Source organism: Papaver somniferum, chromosome 1 (genome assembly GCF_003573695.1).
Source record: "Papaver somniferum cultivar HN1 chromosome 1, ASM357369v1, whole genome shotgun sequence".
In the NCBI taxonomy this organism is placed as follows: domain Eukaryota; kingdom Viridiplantae; phylum Streptophyta; class Magnoliopsida; order Ranunculales; family Papaveraceae; genus Papaver; species Papaver somniferum.
Genome location: NC_039358.1, coordinates 41,552,853 through 41,574,902, shown reverse-complemented (window position 1 = coordinate 41,574,902; position 22,050 = coordinate 41,552,853). Strand labels below are relative to the sequence as shown.

At 36.1% G+C, this 22,050-nt stretch overlaps 1 protein-coding gene and 1 long non-coding RNA gene across 6 annotated transcripts; both read left to right on the top strand.

The window, feature by feature from the left end:
- Nucleotides 1–549: 549 nt before the first annotated feature.
- Nucleotides 550–4,146, top strand: LOC113284128. 5 transcript variants are annotated; one of them, XR_003327939.1, is made up of 7 exons: nucleotides 550–706; nucleotides 1,229–1,297; nucleotides 1,926–2,218; nucleotides 2,756–3,031; nucleotides 3,346–3,512; nucleotides 3,668–3,904; nucleotides 4,004–4,146. It is a non-coding gene; the product is annotated as an uncharacterized LOC113284128 (long non-coding RNA). The 5 variants fall into 5 exon arrangements; XR_003327937.1 differs by having other exon boundaries at nucleotides 3,668–4,146; XR_003327938.1 differs by having other exon boundaries at nucleotides 1,829–2,218; nucleotides 3,668–4,146.
- Nucleotides 4,147–17,169: 13,023 nt separating this feature from the next.
- On the top strand, nucleotides 17,170–20,455 carry LOC113328154 (WAT1-related protein At1g25270-like). The gene is made up of 7 exons (XM_026575241.1): nucleotides 17,170–17,438; nucleotides 17,675–17,737; nucleotides 18,464–18,580; nucleotides 19,145–19,391; nucleotides 19,484–19,642; nucleotides 19,737–19,888; nucleotides 19,983–20,455. The coding sequence occupies exons 1-7, from the start codon at nucleotides 17,236–17,238 to the stop codon at nucleotides 20,275–20,277; spliced, it is 1,236 nt and encodes a 411-aa protein (XP_026431026.1). The 5' UTR covers nucleotides 17,170–17,235; the 3' UTR covers nucleotides 20,278–20,455.
- Nucleotides 20,456–22,050: the final 1,595 nt, after the last annotated feature.

Genomic DNA, 22,050 nt, shown 5'->3' with positions numbered 1-22,050 from the left:
GCTCGACTAACAACTGCTGCTGAAGCTAGAATCTGTAATTGATGGCAAATTTCTTGAATAGCAGAACAATTTTCCTGAGCAAGTGTATGAACACTGCTAACTGTAATTTTCTCTCCTACTGTCATGATTGAGGTCCCAAAATGTTAAATCTGATACCAATTGTACTGTTCTTAGTACAAGGTGAATGATTTACTTGGTAGCAAGCTACCTTCTCTCTGAAATCAGAGCCTGAGTTATCTTCCAAAGGAAAATAGGATTTTCATTCATTAAGCTTTTCTTACACAATCATTGGGTATTTAATCACCCAATCCTTGTTGACTTAATTCAATAGTCAGGATTAAATCCTTCTAACTCTTATCTCAAAGAATTAAGCTAACCTACACTAAAGAGAACAAGTCTAACAATTTAAGAGTACAAGCCCAAATAAAATCAGTTTACAAGTATTATTTCGTGCAGCCCATTACTCTAAGTGAGAACATGACAACCCCAAACTTAATGGTACCCCATTAGCAGCCATGGCACATAATTTTCCGATCAATTTTAGGGGACAATTGCCTTTTCTTTTCGAATCATTTGATTCATTTCTGATTTTGCTCTTGGGTTGGTGGGGTTAGGTTCACCTCGAACAGAACCAGCTCCTGCTCCGCCATTAACAATTTTGAGAAGAACCGGTCTTCATCTCGATCGACTTCAGCTCAACTTTTAGGTAAATGATTCACTATTCTCTATCTATTTCTTGTTCACTCGACAGTCAATTCGGTTACTTTAAATTGGGGTTTTTCTAAATTGGGTAAAAAGTTAGGGGGAAAAGTTATGTAGATCCAACTAGTTCTGGTTTGCTATTATGAACAAACAGGGTTTAGGTTTCTGGTTTGCTTAGCCTCAATACCACTGTGGAAGGCAACAAACATTCTTTCAGAAACAATTCCTTTTGCGTGAGAAGAGGCAGCTAATGGTTTCTTCCATTCGTTTCCAAGATTGATACTTTTTGAATGAATTATCAGCCCTTCTTAGTCTCCTATGGTGAGACTTGAGCTTACGACAAGCTCCCGTACCTCTATTCTTCCCGTATCACATTCACAAATTTCTTCAATAACTATATAAACTTCTATTGCACAACTTTGTTCAAAAATCATCGGTCATGCCGATATATGATATACTGCTCATTATAGAGAAATGTGTGCGTTATTGAGTATATAGTTGAGTTATTGATTTCGATCATGTTCAGGTGTTGATTTTAAAATCAAGATGTTCACAATTGGTGGGAAGAAGCTTAAGCTAATAATTTGGGACACAGGTGTGTTCTTCGGAGTGTTTCCTTTAATTCTTTGTAATAATTATTAGCTTAAGCTTAAGCTAATAATGTTTCCTTTTGTAAGATCTTACTAAAGAGGTGTTCAAGGAGTCATTCTTGGTAAGCCATTGCATATACAATTCTTGGTTTTTCTCTAGTCTTGTATTAGAAAATCAGAAGTTTCCATTTAGCTTACTTGAAAAACAACCATAGTACCGAACATATGATGGCTGGAATGTTGAACTTAAATTCTCAAACATTCATCCATCTGCCACAAATCGATCTTTAAGCATCTGTGTCCCATCTAAACTTGGGGCTGATGAGGCATAGCACCCATTAGTGATTGGAAGCATTGTATCAAGCAAGTAATTTGTACATACATTATGTGGATCATAGAATCCCTTCATCCTTATTCGCATGTCAGAATAATTGGAGCTGGATGTTTATCCATGACTATTATTGTATTTCTGGTGTGGTAATTGTTTCATTACGTGGAAGGGGTCAACTTATATTAATCTATTTCTTTTGGTTTAGTTAGTCTATGGTGTGAAAGCGGGAAACATGTACAAACTTTTCAGTTTGTATAGCGCATCTCTTTTTAAAACAAACTTTGCATTACAAACTGAAACAGGGCAGTGAAGGACAGAAGGAGAGCAAAAACATTCCCAATAATAAAAGATACGTTGAAGGGTCTATGAAGGACAGTTTAACCTCGTAAAACAGTCAATCAAGTATGCCATGGAGTACATGCCTAAACCTTGTGGCGGATGTCACCAAGCCAGTTGGGAGGCCTTTTTAGGGGAAGATTCAGTGTACAGGGCTGTAGGTCCTTTTGGTAAAGAAAAAGAAGTATCGCTTTCCTCCACACAATTTGTCGACGAAGTCGACAAACAAACAGTGTTCATGGAGTGGCTGTATGAAAAGGTACTGAAATCTTAAAGCAAATAAACAACTCTGAATTTAATGGCATGGTTTGATTTGTCTACATTTATGCAGTTCGTAGTATGTCCCACATTATTAAATCTGTTTTATATTGTCTACCTTCATTAGAGTACTGAATGTGCCAGCCAAATCAATCCTCACTAGTTTATGCATATTGCAAATTGTTGAGTAATTAGAGTTTACTAATTTCTTTATTTATGCTAACTGGATATGCTATATGGTATATACCTTCCCCATGTTGTCCATGTATCAAAATGTTCCCTTATTTGTTAAAGATTTTTATCTGTACTTCACACAGTCATAATGGCACCTATGGCAGTTCCTCTATTTCCGTGCTTTTAAAAATCTTGTGTCCAGATGGTGTTAGAAAGGTTCACATCCTATTCTCATTACCATTTACTGAATTTTGCACTTATGTCCTGATGTGTAAAACCAAGTTTTAGTGTTTATTTTGAACTGTAGGTTGGCTACAAATGCTAATTGTGTGTTTTTTTTTTAATTGTTGTGGCGATATTTAAGAGGTGCTGTTGGAGCAAAAGAGTTTACTAAGTTCCGGGTGAATGAGTTTGTTTTCTCTAAGTATCATGAAGAAAAAGTTAATCGCTCAAGACAGTGGTTTTTGCATGGCCGCAGACACCACATGTAGGAGCAAGAAAGCCGATGGGCCACAACGGTTGATGCGCGGAGTTGGTGATTTGGAGAAACCCAAAATCGGCGGTTTCCAACATCTAATGGTAGATGAAACCAACTTCCTTTCTTGGTGGCGAGAAAACAGTGGTGTCTGTCAGTTACACTGTAAGTTATTTCATGGATCCCCTTTTGGATTTGGTCTTTAAAATGTTGCAGAAACCCTTTTCTAGTAGTAATTTGTGGCCTAGTGTAAACTACAAGCTTCTGAAATAGATAGAAACAGTGTTGTTGAAGGTATTTTGTAAACGGAAATAAAATGGTTCTGACTGCAAGGAAATGAGAAAAGGAATTATGTCTGCAGAGCCATGTTCTCGTCTTTCATAAACTGTAGGAAATTTTATTTACAGTCTTCATTCTCTTCTTCTCATCTAACTCTGCAGTGTTCTTCTCATCTAACTCTGTTGCCATGACCTGCACAGGCCTTGGAAGTTATCCGAGAGCTTCAGAAGCACTTCCCCATCAAAAGAGCTCCAATGAGTTTAAGGCTCATCATACCTGAAGAGAGTTCTCGATCTCCAGTCTCATGGAAAAGCTTAATGCATGGAATGCAGAAATTGTTTCGAAAGACGATCATCAGCTGTCGTTGGTATGTCCGAAATTTCTGAATTTTGTCCAGTGTAATACATGTTTATCGTATTGTAGAATGTGTGTGGGTGAAGAACACGGCGTTTTCTTTTCTATGATGATTGTCTTTTCCACAGCTCTTTTTGGTGTTTAATGCTCCTTATATATCTGAAACAGGTCTGTGAGATTGAGCCTAGTTTTCACCTAGACTGTGATGCTTTGGTTAGGAACCTACATGGTAGGTAAGCAATACTTGCCGGATCAGTGCACTTTGAGAAGGATACCAACGTCGACCACTATGATGATCATGAGGACATCATTGAATCAAGTCATCTCCCTAAAGTATCAGTGAACACTGCGGAGTTGGAAGAGATCAAATTAAGTGAGGGATTACAGAAACAGTCGATTTCCTTGGTAAGTAATGTTGCTGATAAGATAGTTTCCACTTTCCACCGTTAATGGTGATGCTGATAAGATAGTCAAATTAAGTATATCTTGTTTTGTAACTAGCAGTAAGTTGTTGAAAGGAGAGGAATGCTAAGTGGAGTCTTTAAACGGAATTTCTGCAAAACCAAGTATACTTGTGGACTTCGACATTTATTAGATTGCTCAGTCATGTCCAGTTTATTGATCAATGTTAAGAAAATGTTAAATTACTTAATAGTTTCAACTATCATGCGGTCCAGGTGAAGAATGAAGTTGTAGGATCAGAATCTCGCAATGATAGTGTTTCAGCGAAATTATCAATGACACAGCACAACAGCATAGCAGAACAATTTCAGAAATGATAAAATAAATGACGTCAGTTAATATCACGAGAAAGATATGATAGTCCTGCGAAAGTTAGAGAGTTTTCGAAATTAACATTTGTAAGGTTGCGAGAATATCGCAGACCATACCCGAAAATAAAAGACAAATTAGCTGTCATCCATTATGTATTTCCTTATAAATAGTCGTTCGAGTTGTAAAAAGAGGGGAGATCTTTTTTGAGTAAGAAAAAAGTAAATAGGAGAGAGAAAGTCTAGAGCAGAGATCATTCTTGATTTCTTTATCTTTTCTTGTAAGAATATTCAAAGATTGATCAATAAAATTAAGAGTGTAAACCTAAAAATGAGTTGATTAACAATGAAATTATATGAGGGGTGTAGTGTAGGATTTCCTGCAACTAGATAATGGTGCTAGAAACAGGGACGGTTGAAGATTATTTTAGAAAAAACGGAAGATTGATATTGAGATTTGTGAAAATTTAAATTGATTGATTAAGAATTTTTCATAATTTTTTGCAATATTGTTAACATTGAAGAAATGGCTAGAAGAAGAAATACATCCGAACAACCGACTACAGTTAGAAGAAGCAAAAGAATTGCTGGAAGAGAAAGAAGTGAAATGGGAGAATCTAGTAGAATGAGAAGTAATAGAGAAAATCAAATTCAACCACCAATTCAACAAACACTAGTTCAAGGGAGGAATACAGATTATGATAGGGTGAGTATACACACTTGGCAATCAAATTCGGCAGAAGAAGTAGAAGAAGAGCAACAAAACAGAAATTATAGACAGGAAGAGATAAATCAAGAAGAAGATGAAGGAATAATTCATGGAGATGATGAAATTGGAGCGTTAGAAACGTTGAGACAAAGAATACATGAAGAAAGAAGAGTTGAGGCACAAGAACATGCAAATTTAACAAGGCAAAATCACGAATTAAGGATGGAGAATATAAGACTACAGAATAGAAGATCGAGAAGTATTACAAAATCATATTCAAGATCGACTAGAAGAGAAATGAGGCGAAACTCACCCACAATCAATGCTGGAAACAATATTCAAGAAGAAATATCAAATCCAAATGAAGAATATCGTGAAAATAGAGAAAGAGCTGATGATCGTTACGTTCCACAAAATGAAACTTTTGATGATGAGAAAAATGGTGGAAATCAAGAGAACGGACAGCATCAGGGACGAAATGACCAAGATGGCGAAGGAAATCGGGAGGAAGGAAGAAGAATTTTACATATGAGAGAAACTCAAAGAAATCAACAGACAATTGAAGAAGAAATTGAAAGACATTATGCTGAACAAGCACGTTTAATCAGCGAACGTGAAAAATTGAGAGCGGAAATGGAAGAACAAGAGATTCAGGAGATAATTCGCCAGAACAATCACGACAATCGAGAAAGAAGGCGTACACAAAACCGGAATAACGGTAATATCAATGAAGAGTATGATAGAGTACAGAGGATGGCTGAAAGACAGCGAATGGAATTGATAAGAAATGAACAAAATCATGGAGGGGAAAATGAAAGGCATCATCATATTCGAATTCAAGATAGAGATGAGGAAGAGAATCACAGAAGAAGACGAGATGAGGATAATGAAGAAGAAATGCAAAATTTCGCGAGAGAAGATAGACATGAACGCAGAAGAAGAGAGGCGAAATTAAAGAGTCCAATGGATCAAGATTCAGGTGTAAATAAACAAATCTTGAAAGAATTAGAAGAAATGAGAGGAATGCTAAATAATAGAGGAGAAGTAGGTAGAAGACAATTGGATGAAGCAATAGAAGAAGCTGCGAAAACTCCATTTTACAAGGGAAGTACAATTAGGAGGAATACCACCAAAATGCAATTTTCCCGCATTAACCAGCATTTTTGATGGAACAACTTGTGCAATTCAACACATTAAAGCCTATGTGAGGTGCATGTTACAATGGGAAAATCTTGATGCCGTATTGTGCAAATATTTCGCATCCAGCTTAACAGGAGAGGCGTTAAAATGGTTTGAAGGTCTACCAAAGAACACAATAACCTCCTTCAATCATTTGCAGACTACATTCTTGGGGGCATATATAAGTAATAATTCCTCGTGACCTGGTATAGAAGATGTGTTTGTATTAAAACAAAGGATTGGCGAAAGTTTGAAACACCTGACTAAAAGATGGAGAACTATGTGTAACGAAATGGCTGGCCGTGTAGATGAGAGATATCTTATATTATCATTTATCAATGCTATGTTTGCAACAAACGTATTGTATGTCCAAATATTCAGAGGCAAGAATACGATCACAATGACTGAATTGCGAGAACCTCAAGAAGAATACATTGCTCTAGAGGAAAGACAAAATGAAATGGAATCATATCCAGTTGCGAACACCAGCTCACAAACAACGAATGCAAGCTTATTACCCAAGCTAATAAACACAATGGCGAATACTTCGCAAGTACAACAAGAGAAAGTGACAAGTAACAATCAACAGAAACTGGTATCTATGGGAAGCCGAGATCAACAAGAGTATGAAAGAGAAAGAAATTTCTACAATTGTGGAGGAAATAACAAGATTCAAAGACTCGATCAACCGCAAGAAACTTATGGAGGTCAAAGACAAAACTATAATAGAGGACAAGGAGGTCACAAGGTAGTATGGGAAAAAATCAAGATGCTACCTCTAAATGCAAGTGTGGAGAAGATATGGGAAGCTATAATCTTGATGGAGAATATACCAACACCATGGAACATGGGAACGGAACCACCTCCAAACCACAGAAGTCATGAGTTTTGTTCTTATCATCATTTCCATGGACATACCACAAATGATTGCAGAAATATAAAAAGAATTATTTTGAGAATGATATATCAAGGAAAACTAAACGACTTTCTGGTAGGGCATCCACAATCTCAACCACTGCCACCACCACCAGAACATCGCAAAGTGAATACGATGAAAAAGAAAGAAACATTCTTCATAGAAGTTGGTGCAAAAGCAAAAAATCTATTCTGTCACTCTATTGTACATTCATATAAGACAATTGAAGATTTTCATGATAATGTTTTGAGTAGAGTGTTCGCAAGAGATAATGATGGAAGAGAAATTATGAATATCTTCTGAAATCTTATTCTGTGTCGTTTATGTAGAATCACCCTACAATGCGTTAATTGGTCGACCTTGGCTACATGGGATTCAAGGTTTAGCTTCAACTTTTCACCAGTGCATCAAATTCCCTCACCCCAGTGGTGTAGGAATCATAAAGGGAGATTGGGTTGAAGGAAAGAGGTGTTACGAAACTGAGATATAATCTTGCGAAGGAAGAGCAAACAAGAAGGAAAATTGGCGACACAAAATCAAAGATACACAAAGAAGTGAGAGGTTGATGGTGGATACAATCGAAAGGAAAGGAGAAGAGATGTTGCGAAACTAATGCTAGCTCAGAATAAAAATAATGAACATACCACTACTAAGGAAGTAGTAGCATAAAATAATAAAGAAGCAGAGGATGATAAAGGTAATAAAAACAAGAAATGTATGAATGATTAAATTTTTGCGATACTCTCGCAATAAGTAAAATTTTCTCAAAAATACATTTGATTGAATGGAAAAATTGAGATTGCGAAATTCAGATACAATATGATGATTTGCGAGACTCTCGCAGAGATAATGAATTTTACAGAAAGTAATCAGAGAAAGATGACAAAAGAGAAAGAGGCGAATCTTTATGGCGTACACCCTAGTTCGCGAATACAATTTTGCAAGAGGTAAATGTAAGACCTAAAGTACGTCATATAAAGGGGTACCTATTGCATGACTCAGGGAAAGGCTACACCGCCACCGGAACCTGAGTCATGGAGATTTGGGGTCAATAAAGCCCATCCGGGAGAGGAACCTTGGATTCTCAGCTTAAGCATATGACTTGGGTTGGGAGACTAAGGTAATAAGGACTCTCCAAAGGAGTGCAGATCTGATCAAGGCGCCGAGGTACACGGTTGAGTCAAGAGTGCCAGGGACGTTTGAAGTGTACCTTGCCATTCTTGACAAGTCTTGGATATACTGCACTCGGCCTGAAGAAAACCCACTTAGGGTGCAGTCTCGTAACCATAAGACCTATAAGTAAAAGGGATAAGAGGCTGGGAAAACAACTGGTTGTTGTTAAGACTGGATGGGAGGAGATAACCTTGTATGGTAGAAGTACGCCTCCTTGAAGGGGCCACCAGGGGGGAGATAAGGGCGGCACCCTCCATTAGGGAGCTGATAAGTGTCTTAAGACGCAAATTTCATGAGGCTTTTTATTCGCAAGGATATTAAGGCTTGTCATATTTGTGCAACAATCCTGAAGAGGAAATAATACAAAAGAAAAGGATAAGACGAGATCAATGGGTTTTCGCATGAAAGTGCGAAGACGTCCTGCGATTTCGTCGCAAGACGGCAATGTCATGGGACATTATTTTCGAAAGAATATTTAGGCCTGTCATATTGTCGCAACATTCCTGAAGAGGCCATAATACAAAAGAAAAAGTTAAGGCAAGATCAATGGGTTTTTGCATGAAAGTGCAAGGACGTCCAGCAATTTTGTCGCAATGACAAGAGGTGGCATAATAAGACCTTTAATTAGGAAGGAAAAATAAGACCACACATGAATGAGATTTTGAAAAGAAACAAAATTCACTTTGCATAAGATTGCGAAGTAATACAATAAGAATTTTTTTATGAAATCTCTCATTTGGATTCAAATTAGAAAATGTTATTTGTCTCCATATGAGAGATTTACTCAAAGATTCAAGAATTAATGATTATATTGATTAACTGTATTGCAAAGAAGAATTGTTTTAATTAATGCAGGTCAAAATGAAAGGAATACAAATATACAGAAAGAAGAAATAAATGTACAAGTATTACAAAGAATCAAAGAAAGAAATAAAGACTACTTCTTAGTTAATCCTTCATTATCTTCGTTAGACTTGTTCCCTTCTTCGTCTGCGTCAGAATCTTCATCAACATCATAACTTCCATCACTATCAGATTCTTCATCATCAGCTTCACTATCAGAGATAATCAAACTGGGAGTATTCTGTGGGATTTCTTCCAAAAGACAAGGATAATCAGAATGTGGGATATTATGATCGTCACAAACCATTTGGATAGTTTGATTGCGAAAATGCATAACATCATTCTTAAAATTCGCAACAGTGATCTTGATTTTATTCTTTAATCTAGAATACTCGTCGTTGCGAGAAGAAAGATTCTTTGAGAGTTCCTCCTTTTCAGCTTCAAGTTCTTCAATCTTTTCACGATATCTATTTTCAGAATCTGCGAACAAAAGACAATCAATTATTAACTTGATGAGAATTCATAAGAAGCAAAAGATTAGTAAAGAAGAGCAGTTAGTAACCTTCTCTGTCAGAAATTATATCTCTAATCAAGGTTGTATGCTCAACTTGGAGACTAGCATTTATACCTAAATCTTTTCTAGCATCATCTAAGATTTTTTCAGCCCAAACAAATTCATCCTCACTACTTATAAGAAGACGAGAACGAATTTGATTTCCCCTTTCACAGAGTTCGATATTCTTGCGGTTAGCTTCATCTCGTTCAAGTTGAACTTCAAGAAGAGCCTCTTGGAATTTCGCCAAAGCCTTGGCACCTTGATCAAAGATGCGATCCTTATCATCTATAAGACCGCTAATTTTGGTTCTTAACTCATTGGTTTTCTCGTTAGAATCAAGAAGGAGACGCTTAAATAGGTTAGCTAAGCCTAACTAGATCTATGATCAATTTCTAAGAGGCGAAATTTAGATCTAAGCTCATTTAGAGAAAGAGATGAAATTCTATCATTTGAGAAGCTATTTAAGGAATTGTTAAGACGCTCAAGAAGGGTATCATTATCCGAGGCATTAGGAAATGAACAAAGAAGGATAGCTTCATCAGAAAGACCATAAATGTCTGCAAAAAGGATCATTTAAATAAGATAAAACAACAGTATGAATGAAAAAGGGAAAATAGAAATGTAACATACCGTAAAGCTGATTATTAGCTTGCTGAAGACTAGAGATTTTGTTCTTATATGAAAAAGAATCAATTTCTAATTGTCTGTTTTTCTCGCGAAGACCTTTAACTTCAGCTTCCAATTCTTCATTCTTTTTGCGAAATTGGATTCTTCTTTTCAAGATTTTCGCATCTTCTCTCTAGATCTGAGGCAACAACAAAAGAAGCTTTTCCAGACTGCGAAAAAATATAAAAAATATTAATATAGAAAGAAATTTTGAGTTATAACAATGAAGAAGTAAAAAGGATAAAAGTATACCAGACTATTGAGAGAATGCAAGAAGTCGGGAGTCACTGATCTAGAAACTCCACGAAGAGAGCTATCACCATCCAGTAAAGGGACATCACAAAGGGTAGCGAGAGCTTTGCAAGTATTTGCAAATTGGCTATCTCCCATTCCTTGTAGAGAATCAGAAAAGAGGCCAGATATCTTAGCCATAAAAGATTCAGGTGGAGAATCTTCACTTGCAGCAAGATCATTGTTGTCCTCATCACCCTTGTCACTTTCGAAATTTTCGTGAGGAGGAATATTTGAAGGAGAAGAAGAATGAACTTTCCTTTTCTTTGGAGGAGGACCAGTTGATTTTTCCCTGCGAAGAGTACCTTTACCTTTATCACCAATCTTCGCAACATCGGCAAATTCTTCTACTTCAGCAATAATCTTCACACACAGATATAAATAAGAAATGGAAGCATGGAAGTAACAGTATACTGTTTAAAATCATAATAGAAAATTGAAGAAAATTTAAAATCATAAGAGAAAATTTCTTACCTCATCTGTGTATGAGCGAAGAGCTAGCAGAGTACTAGATTTCCCAATCCTGTTATAACTATCTTTCAGTTTTTGGATCTGCGGAATGTCGCAAGAGTTAGCGAACAGTATAATAAAAATCAATCAAGAAATATAAAGTGAGTTAAATGGGAAGATACATACCTCTTTCTCCTTTTCCGTCCAAGAGAAAACCCAAGGTTCATAAGCAGCGAGATTTGCAAGAAGAATATTTGACCCAGCAATGTAGGGTCCTTTTAGCATTAAAGGAAAAAAACACCATTTATCATCTTTGGATTGGCGAGGAGTTGTGTTTTTACCAGAATGCCAGTCAATATCTTGCATGAGAATTTTGGCTTCATTAATGTTATCTTTCCTTCTTAAGCGAACTCTAGCATCAGACGGATGCATTCCCCACTCAGTTTGAAGATAGCTCGCGAAAATCCCGAGTGAGCGAGAATTTCATAAAATAAAGGAAGATATGGGTTATAAAGAGGAATAGGGAGACCTGCGAGAATCTGACCTAGCGAAATTATGATCGATTGATCATCACAACACTGATCAGAGAAAAGTTTGACAGAAAGAATTGATTTGGCATTTTCACCAGGAATGGTGGAGAGTGTGAAACCTTTATCAGCAAGATCTTTCTGGACATCTTGAAAATTCTTCTCATATATGTGAAAACTTGGAGCCATGTTTGAATATAGAGTATGGGAATGAATAAAAAGTAAGAGGATTGAAGGAGGAAAAAATTACAGCAGCAGAACTTGCAGAAGAATAACAGAGTTGCAGAGATGAGAGAATAAAAATAGAAGAGAAAGTAAAAAGAAAAGTGGAAAGAAGAGTATATAAAGGAGATTTTTTTTACTCGAAGAAATAAACATCATTAAGACGAAGAGACGTGAGCGTTTGAAAAGTAGCGGTTACAGAAGACATGTCAAGAAACCAATGGAAGAAAGAATACGTGTGATAAATGCAGAATATGAAAAGATGAACAGCTGCGGCATTTCTCACATCATTCTCTACTTTGAAGAGAAGATATGAGAAGAGGCAAGATTAGGATCAGAATCTCGCAATGACAATGTTTCAGCGAAATTATCAATGACACAACACAACAACGTCGCAGAACAATTTCAGAAATGATAAAATAAATGACGTCAGCTAAGATCACGAGAAAGATATGATAGTCCTTCGAAAATTAGAGAGTTTGCGAAATTAACATTTGTAAGGTTGCGAGAATATCGCAGACCATACCCGAAAATAAAGGACAGATTAGCTGTCATCCACTATGTATTTTCTTATAAATAGTCGTTCGAGTTGTAAAGAGAGGTGGAGATCTTTTTTGAGTAAGAAACAAGTAAATAGGAGAGAGAAAGTCTAGAGCAGAGATCATTCTTGATTTCTTTATCTTTTCTTGTAAGAACATTCAAAGATTGATCAATAAAATTAAGAGTGTAAACCTAAAAATTAGTTGATTAACAATGAAATTATATGAGGGGTGTAGTGTAGGATTTCCTGCAACTACAGAAGTCTTAATGACCACCAACTGCAGTACACTTACTAGAGAATAGAGCAAAAAATTTAATGCAGACTGCAAAGGGTTTTGGAAGTACATTAAATGGGGTTGTAATTCCTATGGAAGGACTTTGGGGATTTTAATAAAGTGCAACACTTCCTATTTCATGTTTAAGAAAATGCCACACTCTTGACTTTTTCCGTCACGTTTTTATGAGAAAACAGTTAACTGGCGTTAGTATCCGTTAGTGCATATGTGGCATTAAATCAGCAGGGTAAAATGACATTGAATCCCCTGAATCAGTAACTGGAACGAGTTAGCCAGTGATTGAGCAGAGAGTTAACTCGCGACTCGGTGCAGTGGAAAAAACGAGTTAACCTAAATCCTATTCCTATTTTTCCTTACTTTTCTGCCATTGATCCACTCAAATCCAAGATCATCAAGCTACTTAAAGAGAACTGTTGATGCGCTACAATGAATGCCCACTGCATAAACAAGAATGCTACAAAGAACAATGAAAATCAGAAATGCATATGAGAATATGTAAAAATTAACTTGAAAAGACAATTAACATGTAATCTGAAAATTAGTTCTAACTAATATCATTTTCATTCATAAAGCAAGATTATCCCATCAAAATAAAACTGATTTCTGGTACATATACATGTCCAGACCAGAATCACTGTCTAAAGCAACCAATAAAACTAACCATCAATTAGATACTTGTCCACAACATATCTAAAACAAACAATAAAGCACACACACTTCTACTTCCTAGTCTTCTAGCCTTGGTTTGCTTTCTCTTTGTGACAGAAAGATGTTGACTGACAGATCCAATACCAGCAAAATTCTGACTGAAATTTTGATTATCTTGTGTAGATTCATGAGTGTTAGGTCCTGCAGATGACTCACTAACAAAAAATGATGTACCTCTGGATCTGTTCACCTTGGCTTTACCCCTTGCAGTGCTACTTTCAGGCTGATCTCTCTGTGTGAAGGTGCAGTTTGCAGCATCATACTCAGTGCTTGGCTTGAATCCAGATTGGTTTTTACCAACATCACCACCATCACAGGTTCTCTTGTTGTGGCCAGCAATAGATCCACATTTTCCACACTTCCTTTTCTTCACCAAAGTTTCAGGTTCATCATAACTTCTCTTCCTCTTCTTTGCTGGTCTTCCAGTTTTTCTTTGATAAGGAGGAGGGTTTACGTTGATGTTCATGGTTGCATGCCAGAAGAAGAGAAAACAAATGAGAAAGTTAAAGTAATGAAACCCTAAAGGGTTTGATTCTTAAATAGGGAAAAGAGAAAAATAAATAACTAATATCTTGAAAAGTAAATGCACCACATTCAATAAAGTTTATAAATCTACCTTATCTTCCCATACCCATTCAGTTATGTCTTCTAAGGGTGTGACAACATTTGCATATGTGGTCCTATAATACTCCACAGAATAGTAAGGAGCACAATAACTGTTCAATCAATAAAACAAAGGTGTGTCAGTGTACAAGGAACAATAAATAATACAAACCACTTACAAACTTCGCTTGTAAATAGTGTACTGATAATTATTTTTTACACAGTAACCCCTAAGATGTTTCTTAAATGCCTTCTTGTTATTAAAATCATACTTTACCTCAATCTTTGTAGGATCAACAGGAGCCACCTCTTCTTCTATAGGGAATAAGGGTTCTTTTTCTTCATCACTGTGCATATTGAAGTCTTCTTTCCAGTTCTTGTAATCAAACTTCGCTTTCACATCTTTATCATCTATTGCTTCAAGAAAATCATTATTATCATTACTCCCACCATCATTAGAAACTGCAATTAACAAAAAACATCAAAGTGTTAGTACATTTAAAGAAAGGGGAAATAGACAATAAGTTATAAACATCAAAGGGTTAATAATTCAATACCTTCTTCATCATCTTCTTCACCGCTGCTTGAATCACTACTTTCATCTCCAACTTTATATGTCTTGACAATATCTTCATAATCAATATCATCCTCTTCATCACTGTCATATATGGTGAAGCATTTGGGTCTTCAACGGGGTGACATTCATCCACAGTAGTGTTCTCTAACACCACATTCTCCTCATCATCATCACTGCTGACTCCTGCATCATTTTTGTTCACTGCATCAGTATTCTTGACTGTATCAATCCAGTAATCATGGTTAAAGTTTTCAGTCACTTGAATTGGTACACTGCTAGAACCCACAACACTGGCTTGACTAACGTAAGAATAACCCTGAGATTCCATTTCATTTAACAGATCCACAAACAATTTCCTAGATACTCCTCCATTTGAGTTTTCAAACTTTGACTGAGCTTGCAACCTTGGTGATCTCCTTACAGTCTTTTCTAGTAATCTCCTTACAGACTTTTCCTTTGAAACTGGCTTTTTAGCAATCCTCTTATGGGACTTCTTTGGAGTCTCATCAATTACTGTCATTGGTTGTTCCATTGCAGCCTCAATGAAGTCATTGTCATTACCGAATTCAGAATTTAATATCTTCAAATGTAAACATATAAATCCTTTATCATCAGGTACTACATTCTCCCAGAACTTAAACAAGTCCTCATTTGTTCTATCATCCAATATAAACTAGGAATTTCATTTTCAGCCAGGCGCAACTTAACACACAACATCTGCTCAAATTCCTTGAGGTCAATTTTTTCTCTATCCATGTGAGGGAAGAACAAAGTCATATGACTGTCCATAACCAACACGCTGATGTCTCTATATGGATAATATGTTTCATCATTGCATCATAAGTAAACAAATGAACTTCAAAAATTGAACTCATGCTTCGATTCACTATGAACTTTACTGAAACAATCAAACCCTAATTAAAAATTACAGAAAAATTTCAGAGAAAATTTAACCCTAACTAAATCAGAAAACAAACCAAACATCAACTCATGCTTAGATTCAAAACCCTAACATGCAACAACATCGATTTAAGTAACAAAATGAAAAGAAGACAAAAAAAGATGAAAAAAGAGATGGGCTTCTTCAGAAATTGAAAAAAACGAAGTTAGGGTTCTAGTAAAACATACAACTGGTTGTTCTTCCCGTTCTTTTTCTTCTTCATCTTGAACTTTACAAAACCCTTCACTCAGATTCACAAACTAAACCAAATCCCTCTGTAGAACCCTAGTTTTCTTTAACCTAAGTTTCTCCGCTGGAAAAGAGAGACACAGAGAGAACGAAATGAATGAGAAAGTAAAAGCCTTGCTGTGGTTTCATTCCGTGAAGGATAGGATAGTAAATTAACACACTTCCACGTGTAATAATCTCGTGATGCTATTCTTGAGCCATCGATATATAGACAGGTGTAAGAATCTTGACCTGGTCAGCGAACTTTTGACCAATTAGGTGGATCCGGACGGAAACACTAACGGTTGTGACATTTATTAAACTTTGAAAAAAACAGTGGCAATTTTTGAAACATGAAATTGGAAGTGTGGCAGTTTGTTAAAATTTACAGATAACAAGTCTGTTTGCCATCACCTTTCAAACATTGGAAAGCCTACTAACTTGATAGCGCCAGCTTCAGAGATCCGCACTCAAGAAATGGACACGTTTTAATTTCACAAAATTGGTTAAAAATACCAAAATCAACCATTCCTGGGTGAAATGGACAGTTAGATTTTGATACTGTTTAAATGGATAAAAATGTAAAAATAGACAGGATGTAACCAGTTTCATCGTGCCCATTTTCAAATATTTTTTCTTATTTTTAATTTACACAAGATGTATCCAGTTTCATCATTGTTATTTTTTAAATTTAAGCTAGGATGAAACCAGTTTCATCCTTACTATTTTTTTTTGGCCATTTCACCCAAATTATATTTTACTCGTCCATTTGAACCGTGATTTAAAAATATTTGGACAAATGACCCATTTTCCGTTTTAATTTTTGTTTACATACCATTTCTATGCAAAAATGCAGAAAAATACAAAAGTAATGGCACCAGCGAGAACCACCCATGATGCTATTTTTGCACGTTTAGTGCTAGCTTATGAATGCTACAACACAACGGCGTCAAGATCCATATATGAGTCATGATAATGGTTCTATGATCCACTCTATCTAGTAGATAAAAGGGGCTTTGGCTTTGCAAGAAGCAGAATTCTTTCCCGTAAATGCTTGCAACAGCTAGCAACAAACCCCAATTAATGTACCAAATATGCAAAACAAACAAGGGTTTATACTTTATCATTCATCCAAAATGCTTTCTAAGATTCTCCATCAACACACTTGTATTCAGCAGTGGAGTACAGTCATACCACCATTTAACGTGTCCGTGTAGTGCCAGTCCAGAGTAGGACATTTCTCATTCCACGTGTCTGTCAACCATAAACGTGCATGGAATTTACGTAAACGATTTGGACTTTTTACCTTCAACTTTGGAAATATCACAAAAAGTCAAATCCTCTCATTTTTACTACACGTAAACATCTCTTTGTCTCTTGATTTTTACTCCTCTTTAATTTTACGATCTCTCTAGATCTTTCTCTCCTATAAATACATGAATCGATTTGACATACATTCACTGGAAGTGAGAAAGACAGAAGTCGAACAATTCGACTTTATGTATTGCATGGTGAATTGGTTTCTTTATCGTCATCATCACCATGGGGTATAGTACTAAATTTTGCAGAAGATTGAACGGAGTGAAACCAGCTTTGGTAATGGTGATGGTACAGATTGTATTTGCTGGGATGAATGTGTTTTACAAGTTAGCAATGAATGATGGAATGAATATGATGATTTTAGTTGCTTATAGATCTTTGTTTGCTACCGCTTTTGTTCTTCCTCTTGCTTTCTTCTTCGAAAGGTTAATCCCTTTTTCTCTCATCTTAATCTTAGTTTCATCATTTTTTGAAATTAATTCGCATTTAGATGATAACATTAATTAAATTCATCTAGATTTTCTGATTATTCAATGACTGTATTTTTTTCAGTTCATTGAACGTAGATTACTTCATTATTGAATATCCACCATGCTACAAACAAATTTTGTTGTATATGTTTAGCGTTGTGATTTTTTATTTTTGTCTCTGTTGTGTGCAGGAAAATCATACCAAAATTGACATGGACTATAGTGTTCCAAGCCTTCCTATGTGGGTTATTTGGGTAAGTTGAGAATACGAATACAGTAATTTTTTTTGGTTGTCTTTAATATAAACAAAGGAGTTATAATTAATTCGGTTTCCGGCATGGAATTCATAAACCGTCGGCCCTAAATAGTGTACCCAATAATCACATTTTCTTTTTATAGTTCTTAATCTTCTGATTGTGCCAAGACATTTTTAAGCCGAAATAGTCACAACCAAAGTGCTGATTTCTTTGTTTCTAATGTTAAAATACAAGATACAAAGATCAAACTTACTGGTGAGAATACATTTTGATCTAGAGACTATATATTTTTGGAAATCCTTCAACGCGGGGCAAGAGAGGACATGGCTTTAAATTGGCTGTCACATTAGGACATGACCTTAAATTGGCTGTCACAACCAACAGTCAGATTAACCCACTAGACTAGAGAAATCCCATTGAGTTTGTCATATTTGTACAGTGGTTTGTAGATTTCTTAAAAGCTATTTTCCTTAAAAAAAAAATTTCTTGTTAGAATTTTGGGAGTGGATTCACGTATAGAAGTAGCTAAAAGCAGTTGTGGTTTTCAACTTTTCATTAATTGGCATCATAACTTATGTTGCATTTTTAGGATTATTTATTTGCAAATCCTCACAGAACATGTGACCTCAAGACTCGGTGGGCAGTTGAAAAAAAGCTAATTTAAATTGTGGTGTTTTGCAAAGCAATGATTTCAAATTGAAGCGATGTTACTGATTTTTACAGGAATACTTTGGCTCAAAACTTTTACGTAGCAAGTATGCATTTGACATCCGTATCATTTACAGCAGCAATGGCAAATCTTATCCCAGCTATGACATTCATTATGGCTATTCTTTGCGGGTAGGTTTTGATTGGCTTAACTTTCTCATACTTCACATGTTACTCTCCATTATTACTGTAGCTTTATCCAACCTGTTTGTTTGATAAGTTAGCTCAACTAATTTTAAATGATAGTGATGATTGAATGTACAGATAGTAGTTGAGCTCATGTGAATAGTAGTTACTAGTTAGACAGAGTAATGGCTACTGCAGGAATTGTGAGTTATAAGAGATCAAGATCAAATTATAAAGGTGGTGTACATGTCGTATGTAAAAATATTGGGTACCAGACAAAATTGTTAATTTCTACAGAGTGCGACTTAGGTAGTATATACATAAATGAAAAATCTTAGGCTTGTTTACGGTAAATTTATTCTTAGTCTTGCATAACTGACAGCTTGGTCATGATTTGAGAGGAAACACATAACGCTAGTACTCGACAGTCCATGTTGGCACTCGGTTTCCGCATAATATCCATAGGTTTTCTAGTGTATGTTACCAGAAGCAAATTAGTGTGAATTGATATGACACATTAACTAGTATTTCCAAGTGCCCGACGTATAATATTTTTCTTTTTTGCTTCAGATTTGAGGTGTTAGGGTTCGGAAACGTAGCAGGGAAAGCAAAGGTGTTGGGGACATTAATAGGTATTAGTGGTGCAATGTTGCTCACATTTTACAAAGGTGTGGAAATTCCGATGTGGTCAACACATGCATTGCATATCCATCATGACGATCACGGAGGACAGGTGTCAACATCTGGTAAACGTGTATTGGGTTCGTTACTGGCTGTTGGCAGTTGTTTGTGTTATGCCACCTGGTTGATGGTTCAGGTGAATTTTGATAAATTATTTCTTAGTCTAGCTAAATTACCTCCAACTAATACGGAATTTTTGCTTCTCTTTTTGTTTTTGTTACTGAACAGACCAAAATGAGTGAGAAAATTCAATGTTATTATTCAAGTACAGCATTGATGTGTGGAATGGGATCAATACAAGCTGTTGGTTTTGCTCTGTGCATGGAGAGGGATTGGACGCAGTGGAAACTTGGTTGGAATATTAGGTTACTCGCTTCTGCTTATTCGGTATGTAACATATTTTTGGCATGCATGCATAATTAGAGATGCTCCAATAGATTGACAGGGTATGTTTCCACTCTAACCCTGTATATGTTCACAGGGTATCTTGGCCTCAGGGTTAATGGTGACCTTAATTGCATGGTGTGTACATGAAAGAGGTGCACTCTTTGTTTCAGTTTTCAATCCTTTGATGCTTGTGCTGGTAGCTATTGCTGGTTCTGTCCTCTTGGATGAGAAGTTGCATCTCGGAAGGTCAGTAATCATTAATTGCTTGTAAGGTTGTTGACATATTCGCTATAATGTGTTATAGCTAACGATATCTTTTCGTTGTTTGTTGCGTATGCAGTGTCTTAGGAGCGATACTCATAGTGATTGGTTTATACTTTGTATTATGGGGAAAAGCTAAAGAATTGAAGAACATGTCAAAGTTGGTGCCATCGAAAAGCTCAAGAAAATCAGAAATAATCCAAGTCATAATTACCTCCAGTGCGAACGAGACTACCGCCGGCAACTCTAACACGGTGATGACCAGGAGCATCAATTCAGATGAGATCCCACAATCTATTGCGGAGGAAAATAGTGACAGTACTACCAATAATTCTAGTTCAAATACTAACGATAGACTAGAAGTTAATCCATGAATCATTACAATTGCCTGTTGATCATATAGCAGGCGGTTTTGTATTCGCCTAGGCTTACATAATTCTGAGTCGATGGATATTGAAAATGTTGTTTAGTTGTCATGAGCTAAATTAATATACTAAGTTTTATAGCGTCACCTGGATATAATACTTGTCATGAGATAACATATCAAACATCAGCAAGCGATCCGATACAAGCATAAGCAGGTTGTGAGGCTTGAGGAATATTAGTATAACGATCCATCTTATAATCGCAAATCTCTTCGAAACTCTTTCTCTTGATATCGTAAAATACAATCTTGTAAGGTACAACTATCAACACCTTCAACTCATCTGCATCGCGATCTCCTTCCACAACTGCCTTTAAGATATGGTAACTACGCAGAACACCACCCAATACGGGAGCACCACGTTTTCCATTCCTATTTGCCAATACGTTTCCATACTGATTTGCTAATATGCTTAGATCCACTCGACATATTGGTTTCCACCCGCTGTAATCAGTCTCCATCTCAAAGACACCGAACAAATTGGACGTTGGCGCCCTGTCACGTAAAATGATATACATATGACCCATGCACTCTCCAAAATATTTGTGTTCAGAATTATAATTATGCATTTCATCTCTAAGCCATGGCGTTTGTTGTAGTACTTTTGAGCAATATTGAAGTAAAACAAAGTAGGGGCTTCCGCTGTATTATGAATCCAATTCAAACAGCCATTCCAGAAAACACCACGGCAGGCAAATGGTTCAAAATCAAAATCAAGCACAAGATATCCACAGAGTCTCCATGAACCTGTTTTTGAAGAATAGACTGCCATCTGATACTTATAATCAGTCTTATTATCATGAGTCTTATAAAGAGTTCTCCAAATACATATAATATCATAGTCGAGTTGACCAAAAGCTAAAAATAGAAACGCGAATCACCATGAATAAAGTTGATTTCTGTTTGGAATGGAGGTGGTGGAGGAGTGGTTCTGTAGTGTCTTGTGGAAGGATTATAAATATACATAGTTCCGGTACGAAGATCAGAAGGCACGTAGCACAAAAGAAGACCATTACAAGATTCGCAAATACATAATCCTACTGGTCGTTCATTCACTTTGATCACAAAACTGATATTAGTAGTGATTTTGGCTCTATCAAGTAAAACCAGGTCATAACTCGGGATGTTTTGTTCATTATTAGGTGTGGTGCAGAGAAAATACAATCCAGATATTGGAACTTTACGATGTAGGAGATGATGTTTTTGCATGAAGTATGAACCGGAGATGACTGAATACCAATGTTTTGATACAGGTTTGAGAACATGTAGAGTTTTCACCGGTAAACACAAGAGAATCTGAATCATAAGATCAATATCATTGAGTACTAAAGATGTCGATGACGAGTTTTCACCATTTCTTGAAATCCTCTTCATCATCGTGTGCATGACGGAGATTGTATTAGGAGAATATATATTTCTAAAGTTAGGAATTTGATATCTATGTAAACTCCTTGAGAGTCAAGGTAATGCCGACTAAATTGTAACCTATATAAATAGTTTGAGATGAATGAGAAAGGAGATACGATCCTATTAAGAAATCAACATGGCCTCAGAGCCTGGTTTCAACCTAAAATTTTAAACTCCTTTTAAGCCGAGAAAAAAAAAAAAAAAAAAAAAGAAACCCTAAAACTATCTTTTGAGCGATGGGAAAAGATGATGATGCAAAATCGTCAAACACAAACATGACGAAGAAAGATCCTGTGTATCACCTAGGATCAAGTGA

Excerpts from the sequence above, each read along its gene's own strand:
- LOC113328154 (XM_026575241.1), top strand. The coding sequence starts at position 17,236 with ATGGGGTATAGTACTAAATTTTGCAGAAGATTGAACGGAGTGAAACCA. Across the intron at positions 18,581-19,144 it reads ATTATGGCTATTCTTTGCGG|ATTTGAGGTGTTAGGGTTCG; the intron begins GTAGGTTTTGAT and ends TTTTTGCTTCAG. Across the intron at positions 19,643-19,736 it reads TACTCGCTTCTGCTTATTCG|GGTATCTTGGCCTCAGGGTT; the intron begins GTATGTAACATA and ends ATATGTTCACAG.